At 44.5% G+C, this 16,627-nt stretch overlaps 1 protein-coding gene across 7 annotated transcripts in view; it reads right to left on the reverse strand.

Moving 5' to 3' along the window:
- The window catches only part of LOC102776246 (IQ motif and SEC7 domain-containing protein 1-like), a 165,214-nt gene that overhangs the window by 53,035 nt on the left and 95,552 nt on the right, over positions 1 to 16,627 (reverse strand). The window contains exon 1 of one of the 7 annotated variants that reach the window (XM_087833937.1): positions 13,844 to 14,057. The exons of the other annotated variants lie outside the window; for them this stretch is intronic. Coding sequence (XP_087690063.1) covers positions 13,844 to 13,908 — 65 coding nt within the window. The 5' untranslated portion in view covers positions 13,909 to 14,057. Of the gene's footprint in view, positions 1 to 13,843; positions 14,058 to 16,627 lie in introns of those variants that run through there. 7 annotated transcript variants of the gene reach the window in all.

Here is a 16,627-nt window from a genome sequence, read left to right on the forward strand (position 1 = left end):
TACCTATTGTGTTCGTCTCCTCACGTTTGCTCCTGCTTTTCTCTCTTCAGCCTGACGGTGAATATGCTAGACTTCAAATGCTCCACAGGATGACAGGTTGTCATGTCTTTTTGCTCTGGTGGTGTTTCTTTTTTTTGGCATCGCTCGGTGTTGTTGACGTGTGTTGGCCACTTTGTCGACTGATCCTCGTGCTGCTAAAAATAACGACTCTCTCTGTCTTCTGTTCACAAGTGGCTCTGTTGCCAAAACACTACCTGCATCTATTCAGCAGAGTCACTGCGGGTCACCGGCTGCACACGCTGCTGCCGCTGCCTGCTGCAGGAAGCGACCAGACGCCACCGACTGATGGCTGAGCCTCTGTTTGTGCCGATGAAGGGCGTTGGCCAGAACGAAGAAGAGGATGGGTAGGAAAGAGGAAGGAGAGAGATTCAAAAGCACCAACAAGGAAAAAAACAGGGAGAGGAAAGAGACTCAGGGGCTGGATTTTAGGATGAGAAGAAAAAAATAAGAGGAGGAGAAAGGGAGACTTATGGCAGGAGGTTAAAGCATGATGATGATGATGAAGGAGGGGCAAAGAAAAGGCAGGATGGAGGCAGGACAGGACGATTAAGGAAGAGGGGCATGAGGAAGAGGTTGTTTAGATGATTAGAAGTATAAACAAAGAGGACGTTAACAAGCAGGATGTGGTGAGAGGATTGTAAAGGAGTGAAAGGAGGAGGAGGCAACATAGAGACGGGGGCTTGGTGGCAAGACGCTGGAGGGAAAATGGAGGACAGATATTGAGGGAGACGAAAAAGTGGACATGCTTAGAGAAGGTTGAGATGATGGACTGGCCCGTGGTTTGATTTAACTATGATGGAAGTGTTTTATTCCAACTCTGTGTTTGTTTATTTATTTTGTGATAAAAATGCTCGAGAGATGGCTTACAGTTTCACTCTCTGAAAGGTTCCTGCTTGGCGGTGATCTTTTGTGAAGGTTCGGGAACTTTTTACATCACTAAATTATTTGTTATTTCGCGTATCGAACCGTGACACAAAAACCTTATATATACCACCAATTCACCTTATATATGGCAGGGTAAAAACCCAACATCGAAAAGAGAGAACCTCGACAATCATACTACGCCTCCTCAACAACACACGGCAACTGTAGGAAGAAAGAACTCCCTTTTAACCTGGAGCAGAAGCAGCCAATCACTGGCTGTTGAGAGGAAACACGGCAAGATGAGCTTAATCTTAATCTTAAAAGTAGAGAGGATGTCTTGTCTCTTGAATCCAAAGGAATCAGGTCTCTACTCTGATATAGAGGAAATGATGTCATAATACGCTTTAACTAACCCCGGTCATCGCTTCGTAGTGTAGCAGTTTTTTATACGTAAAGACTCACATACACAGTGACCCCGGCTGCTTGTGGTTGCTGAGGGTGAAGCTGGTCACAGAGACGGTGCTCTACTATAGTTTGAGTCATGGCTGGAGTGGAAGATGGCATCATGTCTGCAAACACTAACTCCTCGCTAAGTAGTCGTGCAAACCGTAAGAAGACAAACTGCTCGCTTTCAAACCAAAAGTTGTGTCACTTGAAACATGTTTTGATGGTAAGGTACAACTTTTATTCTGAAGGTGAACAAATCCAGGATTTTTGGTTTGCTTTGTACAGGTTTAGTGGTCTTCATTATTTTCTTGGAAAGCTGTCCAAGAACTAAAAGTACTGCGTGTCATTCTAGATGTAAATGAAATCGGCGCTGCAGGTGGCTGGTTGGATGCAGGTGGCTGGTTGGATGCAGGTGGTGCTGAGCTGCTAGATGATGAAAACTGCTCGCTGCCTGCACTAATCCTGCCTTCACAGCTCTAAACGGCTGAAGCTCACAAAAAACCAGCACAAAATAGTTTGCTGTGGTCCAGAAAACATTTGATGTCATGAAATATTTCACCTGGAAGCTCATAGTTCAGTTTTCCATCAGGAGAGGATCTCTGCAAAATCCTCCACTGACTTAAGTTAAGCACAACACAAAAGTCATGGGCGTGATTCTCGGGTCTATTTCTGAGCTGACAGTCAGATGAATTTCAGGTGAGAAAGTGAGCGTGTTTTTAACGGCGATGAGTCATAGAAGAAGAAAACACAGATTCAGATCGATTACCACAAATCTCTCGTGTAATTGTCGCTATAAGCGCTCCTATTGTGTAAAACGCGCGGTGAATCATTACCAGCAGTAAAAGGTAAACGTTCCGCTCAATAACAGGACATCTCAGAGTCATTATTTAATTATGTGTTTGACAAAATAATGTCAAATCTATAACGTTGCTCTCAACCTTTCGGATACATTATTATCGCTGTATTTTATGGGTCATAGTCTCCTTTTTATTTCCAAAGAATCTGAAAACTGATATGCAAGTCCAATTTCCACAGTTCCCGTAGAGGAAAGTGCCACTAATTACAGAGGAAACCAGCACTCGGTCAAAGCACGCACCAATTCATTCATTAACCCTTTTGAACCCACGGTTTTCACTTCCTGTAATTACATATGTATTACATATCACATAATTACATAGAGTTTCTGGGATTTTGTGCCGTGTATCTGGTAGGATGGAACATTCAGCACTTCTATCACGTCCAGCATGTAAACTGAAGGCAGGCTGACAGATTTTTCTCTGCAACCAGTCAAACCAGTGATATGAACTAAAGTCCAGGACTAGTAAGCCCGCTGATCAGTCACCATATAAACCACTAAACATCAGATCAGATGGATCATAAAAATCTGACCACTTGTTCTGATACCTTTTACATTTTAATCAAAAATAAGACAAATATTAAAAATGACCTGTGATTTTAGGATAAAGCCTCAAGTCTGTAACTTTGTATGTACAATTCTGCAGATTGAATTAGCAAACCAATGCTGCTGTTAAATAAATAATATCAATAATTTCATGGACATAAAACAGATGATGGTGCTTATTCTCGGGTTCAGTTCATTCAGGTTTATTTACATGGCACTGAGTCACAACAATAGAGACTCGAGGTGGTAAACTCACGATGAAAGTTCACTCAAACGTCAAAGAAACAAAAAACTGTTTAAAAAACTGGACAATAGCATCTGTTGCACTGTGCATGAATGATTTACTGGAGCTTATTTGCTGTGTCACAGCTCATGTGCATTATGAGCGATTTGTTATCTGTAGCAACTGAACAATTAGCATTCTTATATTTGGACACTGGTGTCAGTTTCCACTTTCTGAAGTTGTCACTATAACAAAATGCATTTTATTACTTAATTTTACGCTGAACCGGTAAAGCTGATCAGTGAAGCTTTTATATTTTACAGGTTTCTGCCCACATTTCTCTCATTCATATCAGCATTTCCTGTTAACGTTCAGTGATAAACATGTGGAGCTCCACAAGGCGCCGTTCTTAGACTTCTGCTGTTCAGCTCCAACACGCTGTCTCCAGCTCAGCTCAGACTGGGGGGGCTGATATTTGTGGAGAAATGTTTAAGAGAATATAATCAGCATAGATGATAGATGATGCTCATCATCAGGCAAGTTAATGGGAGAAATTGTGGAGTTTTCATCGTCCAGTACTGATGGTCAATAGTTCTATAGTTATAGCATATGAGAAAGTAGAGAGGACGATGGAGAAATGTTCTGATTGGTAATGACTGAGGCTGTCGGGTTACAGTCAATTATTTTAATTATTTTATGCTTTTATATGTCGGTCAGAAACCAGTTCAATTCAATTGATATGTGGCTAAATCACAGCAAACAAACAATGAGAACATTCCAGCTGAGACCATGAAAGCCTATAAAAATACAACCATAATAACACGTTCATCAGTCACTGGATATATTTGGTCCAACTAAAGAAAACTGAAATAGCTTTTGGTATCAAGTAAGAATAAAAGTCGATGCAAACAGATCCAGAAATATGGTGGATCTCAGACAAAAACAGCAGTTAGTGGATTCTCTCCTGTTTCCAAACGTGGCCTAATTTTCCTTTTTGAGTTTTCGAAGTGTTCTCTGTCAGCGTTTGAAGGTTTGCCCAACTGATCCTGGGACAGTTCCTGGACAGCTCCACACTGAAAAGTAGGTCACACAATGATTACCTGAGCTAAACTGATTCAGTGTAATTAGTTCACACTGTGTGACGTTGGAGTGACTCAAAGTAAAAAGGTTTCAAAACCTGAAAGCTCCTGTTTCAGGTGTGACGACACAGACGTACTTTCTAATTCCACTAAAACCATCCAGTGTGTGACTGACCAACACACAGAGACACGCACCACACCCACTCATCACTCACACCTGTTTGTTATGTAGAAAATGTGGGGGAGTAAAACATTTGCATCGCAGAGACCCATGCAGCTCATCATACTTTGTAATGTCTTTAAATGGCTTCCAGGTGGTGGAGCAGCCTCCAGCGGCCGTGCTGGGAGTCCCACACACCTGAATGACTGCAGATGACATCCGTGAGTTTAGATCTGTGTGTATTTGGAACAGGAACTGTTCTGTACACCTGAATGACTTTGATATACTGCTTAGAGATGCTGGTGACTCTCCAAATGAAGGAAGTGAGAATTGATAAGTGAGATCGATAATGGAATCACATCAATTCACGTCCCTAATTTGAAAGGTGATTGGTGACTTTAAAACCCAATATTACCAAACTGTGGTGGCGTTGGGTTCTGATAAAAGCAGCTTTCCTCCTTTTGATGCAACTCTGGGGACAACAGCTATCGTTTCATCACAAGCACCCAAGAAGAATAAATAAATGAAGAGCTATCAGCGCTAACGGCTAATGGTCAGCGCTGGTCATCGGGGAAATGAGCCATCTGCATTTAAATGTGCACACGGCTGACACACAGTCTGTTTATGAGGAAACAATAAGGAAGCGAAGCAGAGCTATGCTTCTCATTTCCAGCCACATTTTTAATACTTGTTCTCTTCGAGAGCAGCCTCGTATTAGCCACAGTTACTGAATTAAGTTCATCTTGTACTCAGCCCTCTGTCTGAAACAAGCTCCTCCCCCTTTAATCCAGCATCAGGCGGGCAAGACTTATGGACTAGTTACCTGAGATGACCATATAAGGATGTCCCCTTTCTATGATGTCACACAAATCCAACAGTAGAAAAAAAAATTCTGCAGGAAACATGTTTGGAGCCGTGTGCAGCCTGAGCGTTCGCCTTTGATATGAGCGATCACTGTCCACAGAGTTAACCGTTACGTGTTTGGACCCCTCATTGATGACCTGCTGGGGTCGCAGCTTCAATCCACTGCAGAGTCAGCTGTTAAATGAAACTCAGTATCAGGTAACCAGCTTCCTGTTCCACGCAGGCAGCAAGGACGTCTGAACCAAACGGGATATTTAAGCAGCGTGGAAGCATCTGACGCAGACACACTCCTGCTGAGCGCTACATGAGACCCAGTGGACGCAAACAAAGAGGACTTTAAGACAAAAGCTAAAACTGTTAAGTTTGCCAATGTGCTCATTAACCATTTTAGTCATTACAAACACAGATGCTAACCATATTAGCAGATATGTGTAGGTAGGTCAAATCATTGTAAACGAGTTATGACTTACTGCTCTCCTACTTAGAACTATATGAACGTTATTTTGGTAAAACACGTGGGAAATAATCAACCCCACAGTGTCCTCCTGTCCCCTCCTCTGTGCTTGTTTCAAACCACCACATAATGAGCCGTTAGTGTTACAGTAGCACAACAAAAAGAATTGCGCACAACTTTAAATTTGACCTTCCCCGTCCACCCACACCTGCACACAACGTTACACACGATGACCCGAGTCTCTCAACCCTGTCAACACTCATGTGTGAAAACATTTCAGCAATGGAGGACTAAGTGAAGTGGAGATGCCAGGTTCAGCCACATGCCTGAAACAAATGCTTTTAAACGACCCTTCGGCACCAAGTTTTCTTAAAAGTAACCGTGTAGCTTTTAGCACCACACGCCAGCAGCATCTGGATCAATAGCAGTAAATGAGTTACAAAGTGTTTTTGTAGCGTTTTGTAGCCAATTTGGTCACTTTGTTTCCTTGCGGCGTTTCTTTACAACAAGAACTGTTTAACTTGCTCAGAAACCCACTGGCCCTCCTTCTTCAGGGGTCTTACAATAATCCATCCACGAGTCTGTGTGACGCGCGATGCTGACGGCCAGCTAGAAGCTTAAACTGAAACCTTATACGTGGCTCAGAAGCAGAGAGGTGCAGCATTGTATTTATGGGAACTGCAGCGACAGACTCTGATTCAGTCATGTTTCCTGCAACGTTAGTTCAGTTTTACCTGCACTTGGAGGGTTGGCGGGTGTTAATTTCAGGCTAACTGCTGTCGTCATGCTTAGCCAATTATTTTCTCACTATATTTAAACACACAAACACACATCTGAGCACCTTCTGGCTGTTCTGGGGGTGTTTGAAGCCCACAAAGTACTGCAGAGCACAAAACACCGATTAATCTCTCGCTCTCACACACATTTTACAAGCCACAGTTGTAGCAGTGCAGGCTGTTTATGTGAGCCCATCTCTCCTCTTCTGCTGCAGTAAAGCTGGTCGGTGTGTGTGCATAGGATCTGAGCTGAGCAGACATAATAAGCCCTGATCATCCACCCACAGCCCTGCACACACACACACACACACACACACACACACTGTACAGTGCAGGGTAGTTAGCATTTTGCTGCATCATGTCTCAGTCTGTCTGAGGAAACAGGAGAAGCAGAGAGAAAGACTCCACACTGAAGCTGCCAAAAACACTTTCCTATCCAACACAACGACACTGAGATGACCTCAGGCCTCTGCTGTCCATTATTCCCACTGTTTCCATCATTAGGACATTTTCCAGTATTTGGGTCTGTCAGCAGAGATGTCAAGTCAGGCAGGTGTGATTATGTAACACGGTGAACCAACTTTCAGGGAACTTCATATACAATGAAGACGAACACCTAAAAGAACCAAAGGTGGAGGTGGTGGAGCACGCAGGGATGTCCGGTTGGGGTGTTTTGCCTGTTAGGCCTGTGCACATGGAGATCATGTCCTGGGTAAGCTGATAATTTTGGATTTTTTTTGCACTTTTTCACTTTAATGCCGTCTTAGAAAGAAAACTCGCTCCCATTTGCAGCCGGCTCCTCGAGCTCAGCATCGCTCTGCATGCCCATTTTAGCACGACTCAAGGGGTATGCAGCTAAATGGGACCTCAGGGGGTCTCGACCAATCAGCAGCATTTGAGGTGTTGGCAGTGAGCTCTGTACCCTTTCCATGCTCTTAAAAAAGATTTCCACTGTGACTGATTATCACTACAGAAACACGTCGACAGAGTGATGACTGATGTGAGGAGAGAGAGGCTCTTTTGAAGAGAACCTGAGAGTTGGAGCTTCCTGTTGGACGAACAGTGTAGAATCACGCTCTGTGACGGATGTTCAGACAGCTGTGAGAAGGTGAGAGAAACCCTCAGAAACCTGACGCGTGATCTGAGAGTCTGACGAGTTCAGAAATCCAAACTTAAATGTTCCATCAGGAGAGAGAGACGGTTAATACTGAACCCAACCCGCTGAAACCCAACAGCCTGAACACAGATGGCTTCTTCTACCTATTGATCTTTTGATTGATCTTCTGATTCCTACTATGAATGACAGTGAAATTAAACTCGTTCCAGTGGAGTGAATATCCTGACCACTCGTTCCCATGTTGTTAAACTAGAAGCCATCTTATAAGAGCTGCTGATGCTTCTTCAAAGCTTTATTTGCGACTCTAACAAACCAGCCAACGTGTAAACCTCGCTGCTTTGGACATGACGTCAACATGCGAGTCAAAATCAAAAGAAGCTTTGAAACATCTAATTACAAAAAACTTTATTTCCTTCTTCCTGTTTTCATCTCAGATCTACTGAGATCAAGGTTAAAAACAAAAGCTGCATCATAAACAGAAAATCAACATGAGAGTAAAAGAGAAATTTGGTTTTTATTCCCTCCAGGTTATAAAACTGTCGTTCTTCTCTCCTGTAGTGTGGCAGGATGTCTAAACTGGTGATGTGCCCTAACTGACAGCAGCAACACACCAACTGTTCCACTGATGTCCTCCTTTTCTTAAACATATTCTCTGTGTGCTAGTTACACCTGCTCAGCTGCTCAGGAACAGACAAGCGTACGGCAGCAAATCAGTGCATTTAGGCACGTAGACGTGGTAAAGACGACCTGCTGAAGTTCAAATCATCAGAACGAGGCAGAAACTTGATTTTAGTGACTCTGAACACTGGGATGGTCGTCGATGCCAGACGAGCTGCTCTGGTTTCACAATCGTCCCACACAGTTATCTCTGAGGTTACAGGCAACGGTCTGAAAAAGAGAAAACATCGATGCACAGCAGATCTTTGCTGATGTCAGAGGTCAGAGGAGAAAGGGCAGACTGCTTGAAGCTGAAAGGAAGGACACAGTAAGTCATGTGACCACTTATTGAACACAAGATGTGCAGAAGAGCGTCTTTGGATGCAAAAGATGTCAAACCTGGCAGATGGGCTCCAGCAGCAGGAGACCACACGGGGAGCTCGATTTCTGCTACGACATTCAAATTAGTGTTTGAATGAAACAATATGAAACCATCCAGCTTTGTATCAACGGTTCATGTTGGTGTAATCGTGTGGGCAGTAACTTTTTAGCACACTGCACTGTTTTCTATCCTCCCAGCGATGCCTCATTACAGCAGGATGATGTTGGATCATCTCACATTATCTCAAACTGCCTTCTTGAAAATGAAAATCAGTTCTCTGCACTCAAACGGCCTTCAGGGTCATCAGATTTCCATCCAGCAGAGCACCTTTGGGACGTGGTGGAGCGGGAGATGGGTGTGTGACGCTCACAGGTCAGTGTGGACCAATATGTCTGAGGAAGGTTTCCATCATAATAGAAATAGCTGGGTTTTGTTCTTTTGTTCTTTTGTTTTTCTAAAATCGGTCTTTCAGTGTCTCCAAAGACAGATTTCGTTTTCAGGTTAAATAGCAGCTAAATAAAGAACAAACACAATACAGCAAGTATACTGAGGATGGTTTCCCACAGGCATGGACTCAAAGCAGAGCACAAAACCTGTCCAGACCATAATGAATTCACTGTTGATATTCAGGGTCCCTGAAGGATTGATTGTTACCCGTAGCATCAAAAATCAGAGCCTAAAATATCATCATACATATTAACACATCACCTTCCTGCTCCCCAGAGGATGCACCATTCATATTTAAATGGACTAATATCTTGTCTTTAAGCTTTGCATCCTCTGCTCTGCTGCATGTACGGCTCAAACAGGAGCCAAGTCCTCAGCATGTTCCCTCTTACACAGGATAATAATGTCTGTAACGAGCGCAGCAGCCTGCAGGATCCTTCGCCCTGCAGCGTCCGTCCCGCTCGGCGTTTCTCACAGGCCTTACAGCCCGAGCGTGTCCCAGAAAGCCTGAGCGAGGAGTCGGGTCAAAATCAGCTCGGAGGTTTCCAGGCAACAGCCTCGCTCCTCATGGGATTAAAGCAACAATGCCGCTGAGTCAACTCCTTCAGCAACACTCCTCCAACAGCCTGCATGACTCAGTTTGTGTCTTTTCTTCCTCAACACTCCCACTGCCAGAGCAGAGAACTAATGAAGCGCAGCACTGCTGGGGCTGAGGGCCGGATTCCCACCTGTGCTGCCAGGACGAACACGACTTCTCGATGGTGCTGGAACGCAGCTACGTCGTGGATTCTTATATCAGCAGCAACACAAAACCGCGGCTCCAATGTCTCGCTAAGAGTTCCTGAAAGGAGCAAAAGTGCACGAACGACGCAGCGATTAAACACACTCCGACTCGGAGAACAGTGCACATCTGTTCTGACAAAAACAACACCACCAGTGTCCTCCCACTTCACCCGACTGTGGAAAAACAATCCATGCTTTACTTTATTTCATGCTGTGCAGAAACAGCTAAAAGCAGCATAACAAGTGAAGGTTTTGGTAAATGACAAAAAGGAAGGTATGATATCTTTTTGCTTCAGTGTTTCCAGCTGGTGTCAGTGTTGCAAAAAGATGTTTCTTTCTAGAAACCTCCAACAGCTCTAAGTCCCTGTGAGACTTCCAGATACAGATGGACAAACTGGTGATGACTAAACAACTGGACAGAGTAGTGGTGGACAAGCTGAAAAAGACGGCTGTAGTGATCCTGAGTGACAGCAACATCAGGAAGAAGGAACATGTAAAGCTTGAGAAATACCAAGAGCTCAAAGAAGAGCTCGAGAAGTGGAGGGTGAAGGTGACGGTGGTCCCAGAGGTAATCGGAGGACTCGCTGCGGTGACTCCCAAACTAGGCGGTAGCTCCAGCAGATCCCGGGAACAACATTGGAGATCTCTGTCCAGAAGAGCGCAGTCCTGGGAACAGCTAAGACAGCAGGACCCTCAAGCTCCCAGGCCTCTGGTAGAGGACCCGAGTTTGAAGGATAGACCACCCACAGGGATGAGAGGGGAATTTTATTTCTCAAATCTCATCAGCAGATGGCCCCGCCCCTCCCTGAGCCTGGTTCTGCTGGAGGTTTCTTCCTGTTAAAAGGGAGTTTTTCCTTCCCACTGTCGCCAAAGTGCTGCTCATAGGGGGTCATATGATTGTTGGGTTTTTCTCTGTATCTATGAAGCGCCTTGAGGCGACTTTTGTTGTGATTTGGCGCTATATAAATAAAATTGAATTGAATTGAATCATTAGAGGTCGCTGGTCTGGTGCTGCAATGTTTTAAGACTGTTCATGTAAACTAATTTGTTCAGTTGGTTTCTTTGTATTATTTTTGTGTAACTTTAGTGTCTGGATCATAACAACTGTTAAAGGCGTTAAATAAAAAAAGCTGCTCTGTGCGCTGTCGCTATAAACAGCTGATGTCTGTGATTACACTCACTGTGACTGTCACATGATTCAAACTGTGGATCTTAACGTCTGTCTGTGGGAGAAAGGTGTCCGACAGACAGACAGACAGACAGACCGTCTGTTAGCAGGATCGCAGCGAGAGTGTGAGGTCAGAGAGGAACATGTCAAAACAACGGTCGTCTGATTCGTGCCGACAGCAAACTCATTACTGAAGCAGATGAACCCACAGCCTTGTATGACAAGAGAGGGAGAGGAAGGACGAGCACCGCACTCTCAACGTACGTACACAGCCCAAAGAGGGAATAATAAAAATGTGTGACCTTTCTCACTTTTACATTAAAGTCATGGAAGCAACTTTAAACAGAGAAAGTACATCAACGATGTTTTTAGGAGAAAAGAGAAATTGTTGAAGGACAGACAATCCTGTCCCACTGATGTGTCCACTGTCTTATTTTCTTGCCTCTTTTAGACTTTTTCAAACTCAGTACAGTCAGACTTAGAGCTGTATAGGAGGGCCCACTGGTTTCTGTAAGTCAGCCTCATGTACTTGCTTCCCAGTGGTGTAATGAAGGTCATGACTAACATTAATGATTGCCTGGGGGCCAATAAGTGAAACACTGAAATAAGAAGCGGATATTAGCTCAAAGGCTGATATCCTGGCTACACCGGAAGATTCAAAGAACAGTCCGCTGCCTCCAGAGTTTGAAGCTGGCAATAAATCATAGCTTTGCAATTTTTCAGCTGTTTCTTTAAAGAATAAATCAGGATTTCTCCCACAGGTACAATATTTTTCCTCTGACTCTTCCCTGTACAGCATCTCTCTGCCAGCTTAAGTAGAGGCACAGCAGTGGAAAAGATATCGCGTCTACAATGTCAAAGGACCAACAGGCGGAAGGACAAACTGGGAGCAAACATGTCCACTCGTCCGTCCTGTGTCACAAGTAGCTGGAGCCGATCCCAGCCGACACTGAGCGAGAGGCGGGAGCACCACGGACAGCTCCCTGGTCCGACGTCGAGACAGACGTTCGCATCCTCACCTGCCGCCAATTTAAAATCACCAATGAACCTAAGAAGCGTGCATGACTGTGGGAGGAAGCTGGAGCACCTGGAGCAGACTCACAACTGAAAAACAGCAGCACACACTTCTCTCCTCGCACGCTTCAGAGCCCAGAATATCCCACAATCCATCACTGCCTTCAGCGTGACACCAGGCCAGATGTTGCAGGCACCACAACCAACAGACACGAAGATGTTTTTAAAGGTTCACATAATGCGTTTCAGAGAGATGAGGGCAGATTGTGTTTCAGTGCTCGTTTGTTCTCTGTAGTGTTTTTATCCTCTGAGCAACACAAAGATGCTGCTAAATGTGCTGTCTGCAGTGATTGGTGGTAACTGTGAAATTAGCCCTCCTTCATTTAGGTTATTTTCTGACATTATCAACACAAACATCCAATAACTGGTCCCCTGAGATGTCTCTCAAAATAATATCACATTAACCCTTCTATGCACAGGAGGCCTGCATGCTTCAAGAGAGCTGAATTTTTCCTGTTTTTTCATCTTCATGTGAAAATAAAATCAAAACAAACCACTTGGGTGCTGCTGGCTGCAAACAAACATACACAGTGTGCATGACGGACCAGAACGAGCCCCACAGTTAAAGTGACCGTGAGGAATGAAGAACAGACCCACAAAACCACCGCAAACACTTTCAGTTTGAGCACAGAGCAACCACAAACATGCACATTTACCACAAAATAACCAGAAAGCCACAACAAAGTGATATGAAACAACCAGTGAGATACTCAGCAACCAATATGAGTTGCAACAACACCACAAAAAACAACAGCGACAGCAAAATGACAACAACTGATAAAAACCAACTGAGAGAAACATCTGCAAAATGATGTGAAACAAAACTAGAGACATTACAAAATCCACCGACTGTAAAACAACCACAAATGGAAAACAAACCACAGCTAATCAGCTCGGAAATGTCAAATAAGTGCTTTCACACTGTCACAAAAACCTGAGAACTGATTAAAAAACCCTCAAAATGACCAAAGAATTATGAAAATCTGCAAAAAAATACAAAAACAGTCTTCAGTGAAAACACCTGAGAACCAAAACCAACAACGTGATGAAAGAAACGTGACCATAAAGTGAAGGAAACAACACAAACATCCACATAGACAAAAACAAAAGAGAAACTAAGCAAGAACAAAGTGAAAAGGACCAAACAGCGTGTCTACAGGGCTGAATGTTGGTGTCTTTGTTACTGTGATCCCGGAGGGCCACTGTATCATAATCCGCCCGTGAAAGTGCTGGCAGTGGGATCGATCCTGCATCTAATGGTGATCCCAGCTCTCTGTGGATACAATCAGCTGATGAGCAAGAGGCCCACAACTGAGCTCATCTCCTAATGACCTCTCATCGCGCGAGAGAGGGAGGGAGAGTCATTAAAGCACATCTGAGTCTAGATTTCCACGCACATTACATGAAGCTGCCACACGAGCAGATCAGGAGTCTGAGACCAAACTGGTCCAAAGTCTCCTTCAGAGAGACTGAAAATCACTTCAAACCTTCTAATTCAGCGGCCCGAGTTCCGTTTGTGCCCACTCAGCGCGCTCCGCCGTGTCTGCGCCTCCTTCACGTGAAAAGTTTGACACGTTACGAGCTGCGGCAACGACACACCTACACCAGAAAGGTAGAGAGACATGCACCAAGGGAGACAGGAGAGAGAGAGAGACAGGTAGGCAGGGGGAGGTGCACACGCACGCTCGCACACGCACACAATGACAGGTGATTAGCGGTGACGGCAGTGACATCACCTGTAACGACGCCGTTAGTCTGAATAACGTCGCGTTTCATTAACAGCCACGAGCATCAGCTGCTCGGCAGTGCGGCACCGCGGGCGGAAAACACGCAGAGGGTCCGCCGCTGTGCGCGCGCCCGTGTGTGCGCGTCGGCGGGTTTCTTACCAGTACAGCAGCTTGTTGTGCAGGATCGCGGGCGTTTTGTCCGAGGCGCAGTTGATGCACCACATCGTTGCTGCTGTTGATCAACGCGGTGGCAACAACAACAACAACCACCGGGAGGAGACCGGAGAGAGGGAGGGAGGGAGGGAGAGCCGAGCGGAGATCCAGTGCTGCCTCAGCCTCTCTCTCCTGCTCTGTGTCCTCCTCCCTCCACCGCTCTCTGCTACCCTCGCGCCTCGTCAGAGACGCATCATCATCATCATCAGCCCTCCTTCATCGCCTTCTCTCTCTCTCTCTCTCTGCTCAGCTCTGGACTTCCTCCTCCTTCGTCGCTTTCTTTAATCTCCCTGCTGGAGTGAAGCATTAGCGTGTCTGCGAGCTCAGTGATGATTCTGATCATCAAATATGTGAAAACATCCGAAAAGTTTCGTGTAAAAGTGTCAGAAACACTTTGAGAGAGCAGCAGGTGGTAAAGGTCTCCACAGATGTGAAGAAAACACGCAGAAGATCTACTCAAGCACATCTCAGAGGGCACGTCCACACGTGCTGCTTATGAAGCTCTACTTACTGCACTACATTTATTGGTCAGGGGCTGACGGACAGCAGACAGCAAAGATGGTGCAGCCCGGTGGGGGAGGTCACATCCAGAGACGACCTTATTGCGGCGTTTTAGCTCACTGTAATGTTCTGGCTTTATCAGCAGCTAATGGCTTCAAATACTCGGATAAATAGATAAATATAGAGATACAGGTATAAATATATAGGGCTGGATCAGGTGACCCTGAATCCTCCCTTAGTGATGCTGCAATAGGCTTAGGCTGCTGGGGATTCCCATGATGCACTGGGTGTTTCTTCTTCACTCACTATGTGTTAACAGACCTCTCTGTCTCTCTTCCACAGCATGTCTTTATCCTGTCTTTCTTCTCTCACCCCAACCAATCACAGCAGATGGCCCCGCCCCTCCCTAAGCCTGGTTCTGCTGGAGGTTTCTTCCTGTTAAAAGGGAGTTTTTCCTTCCCACTGTCGCCAAAGTGCTGCTCATAGGGGGTCATATGATTGTTGGGTTTTTCTCTGTATCTATTACTGTACGATCTACTGTACAATATAAAGTGTCTTGAGGCGACTGCTGTTTTGGTGATATATAAATAAAACTGAATTGAATTGAAACACCAGAAGTTCGTGGGTGTTGGTTTCTGGTCTTATTGTTTCCTTAATGTGGTGCAAAACATAAAAAGCGAGAAGCTATGTTTTGTAATTGGGATAAAAATGTGAATTTATGTCGGAGCTGTAAAACACGCCTAAATTGTTCACAGCTCTAAGGATAATTTGGTAATTAGAACAAAAGGGAGGAAAAAAGGTTTCTTTATATTTCTATTCATTGAAATTTTACATATTTGCAGCTTGTATGCTTTGAATAATTCAGAACAAAAACACAAACAAACCCACCTTGTTTTACAGGTAAACCTTTGACCATTATCATCTTTGCATGAGCATGAGTGTGACAGACTTCAGCTCCTGTGTCTTCTCTGCTGCAGTTTTACATCAGCTAATAAACTGTAAACAAATAAACATAAAGTCTTAAGAGCTAAATCTAAACTCTCTTTAATCACTGTTGCCCAGTTTGATGCTATTTATTGGTTAAAGCAGACGTTCCCAAAGTGTGGGGCCCGCCCCCTAGGGGGGGCGCAGAGCCATTGCAGGGGGGGCGCGGCATGAAAAGGGGGAAAAAAAACAACAAGGCTTGGACACTGCTAGCACGGGCGCCCACACAAACGCAAAGCAGGAGATGAAGCATCGCTGAATATGTTTCCAAACCAACTTCATTCTAAGCCAAAGACTAGAAAATATGGTGAAGCATATCTGCCCTTTGATTTCACCTGCACAAGTGCCGAGGTAGGTCTCCCTGCAGGATTAGTTTTCCCTTCATTGGGAGCAGCGCTGGGCTGTTTAAATCACGGACAAACAGTTTCCCACATTCTTGATTTGTAGTTCACAAACACTTGTTGTAATGACTAACTACTCCTGACATGTTGGAGATGTTAGCTCTTTATACAGTAAAGTTACAGCGGGATACAAATAACATCAGGCTGATCCTGCCACGATTTGTTCCCCGGTTCAAATCACGGACAAACAGCATCCAACAGTTGTTTATGTTTTTGAACCCATTTTGCAGAGGGATTTTTTGAAAAATCTATTGATAGCAATGTTGAATATTATTACACAGGAAAAAAAACAAAACAACTACATGTAAAATAATTACACCGTGACGCCTCTACCTTTGTAAATGGAGGGACAGTAACTGTGTGTATATGTAAGCATGTAAAACCTGCAGATAGTCAGATTAACAGTATTTTGTCTCTATCTGCCATTCTGCAATTCATCTCATGTAAACAATAACGTGCACACAGCATGACGTGAAAAAGGCACATACCTTTGATGTTGAGTGACGAACTCTGTATTCCTCTTCCACACATAAACGCAAAAAATGAGTTTTAAAAAATCTCCGTTCTCGGTGATTCGAAACGCCGTTTACGTGTGGACGAAACAGCTGCGTTTTCAAAAATACCCGTGTAGGTGCGGACGCAGCGTAACAGAGTTAGTAGTTTATTTTCTTACTACCTGTAATTTATTGCAGATTACTTGTATTTGCTTAATTGTTTACTAAATGTTTGAGGTGTGAAATAAACGCAATGGAGCAAAATACGGGTGTGTGGTTGGAGGATGTTCGTGCGTGCGTGCGTGCGTGCGCGAGGGGGGGCGCGAACATTTTTCTTGTAAAACAAGGGG

Source organism: Neolamprologus brichardi, chromosome 20 (genome assembly GCF_056152115.1).
Source record: "Neolamprologus brichardi isolate AB-2024 chromosome 20, ASM5615211v1, whole genome shotgun sequence".
NCBI lineage: Eukaryota > Metazoa > Chordata > Actinopteri > Cichliformes > Cichlidae > Neolamprologus > Neolamprologus brichardi.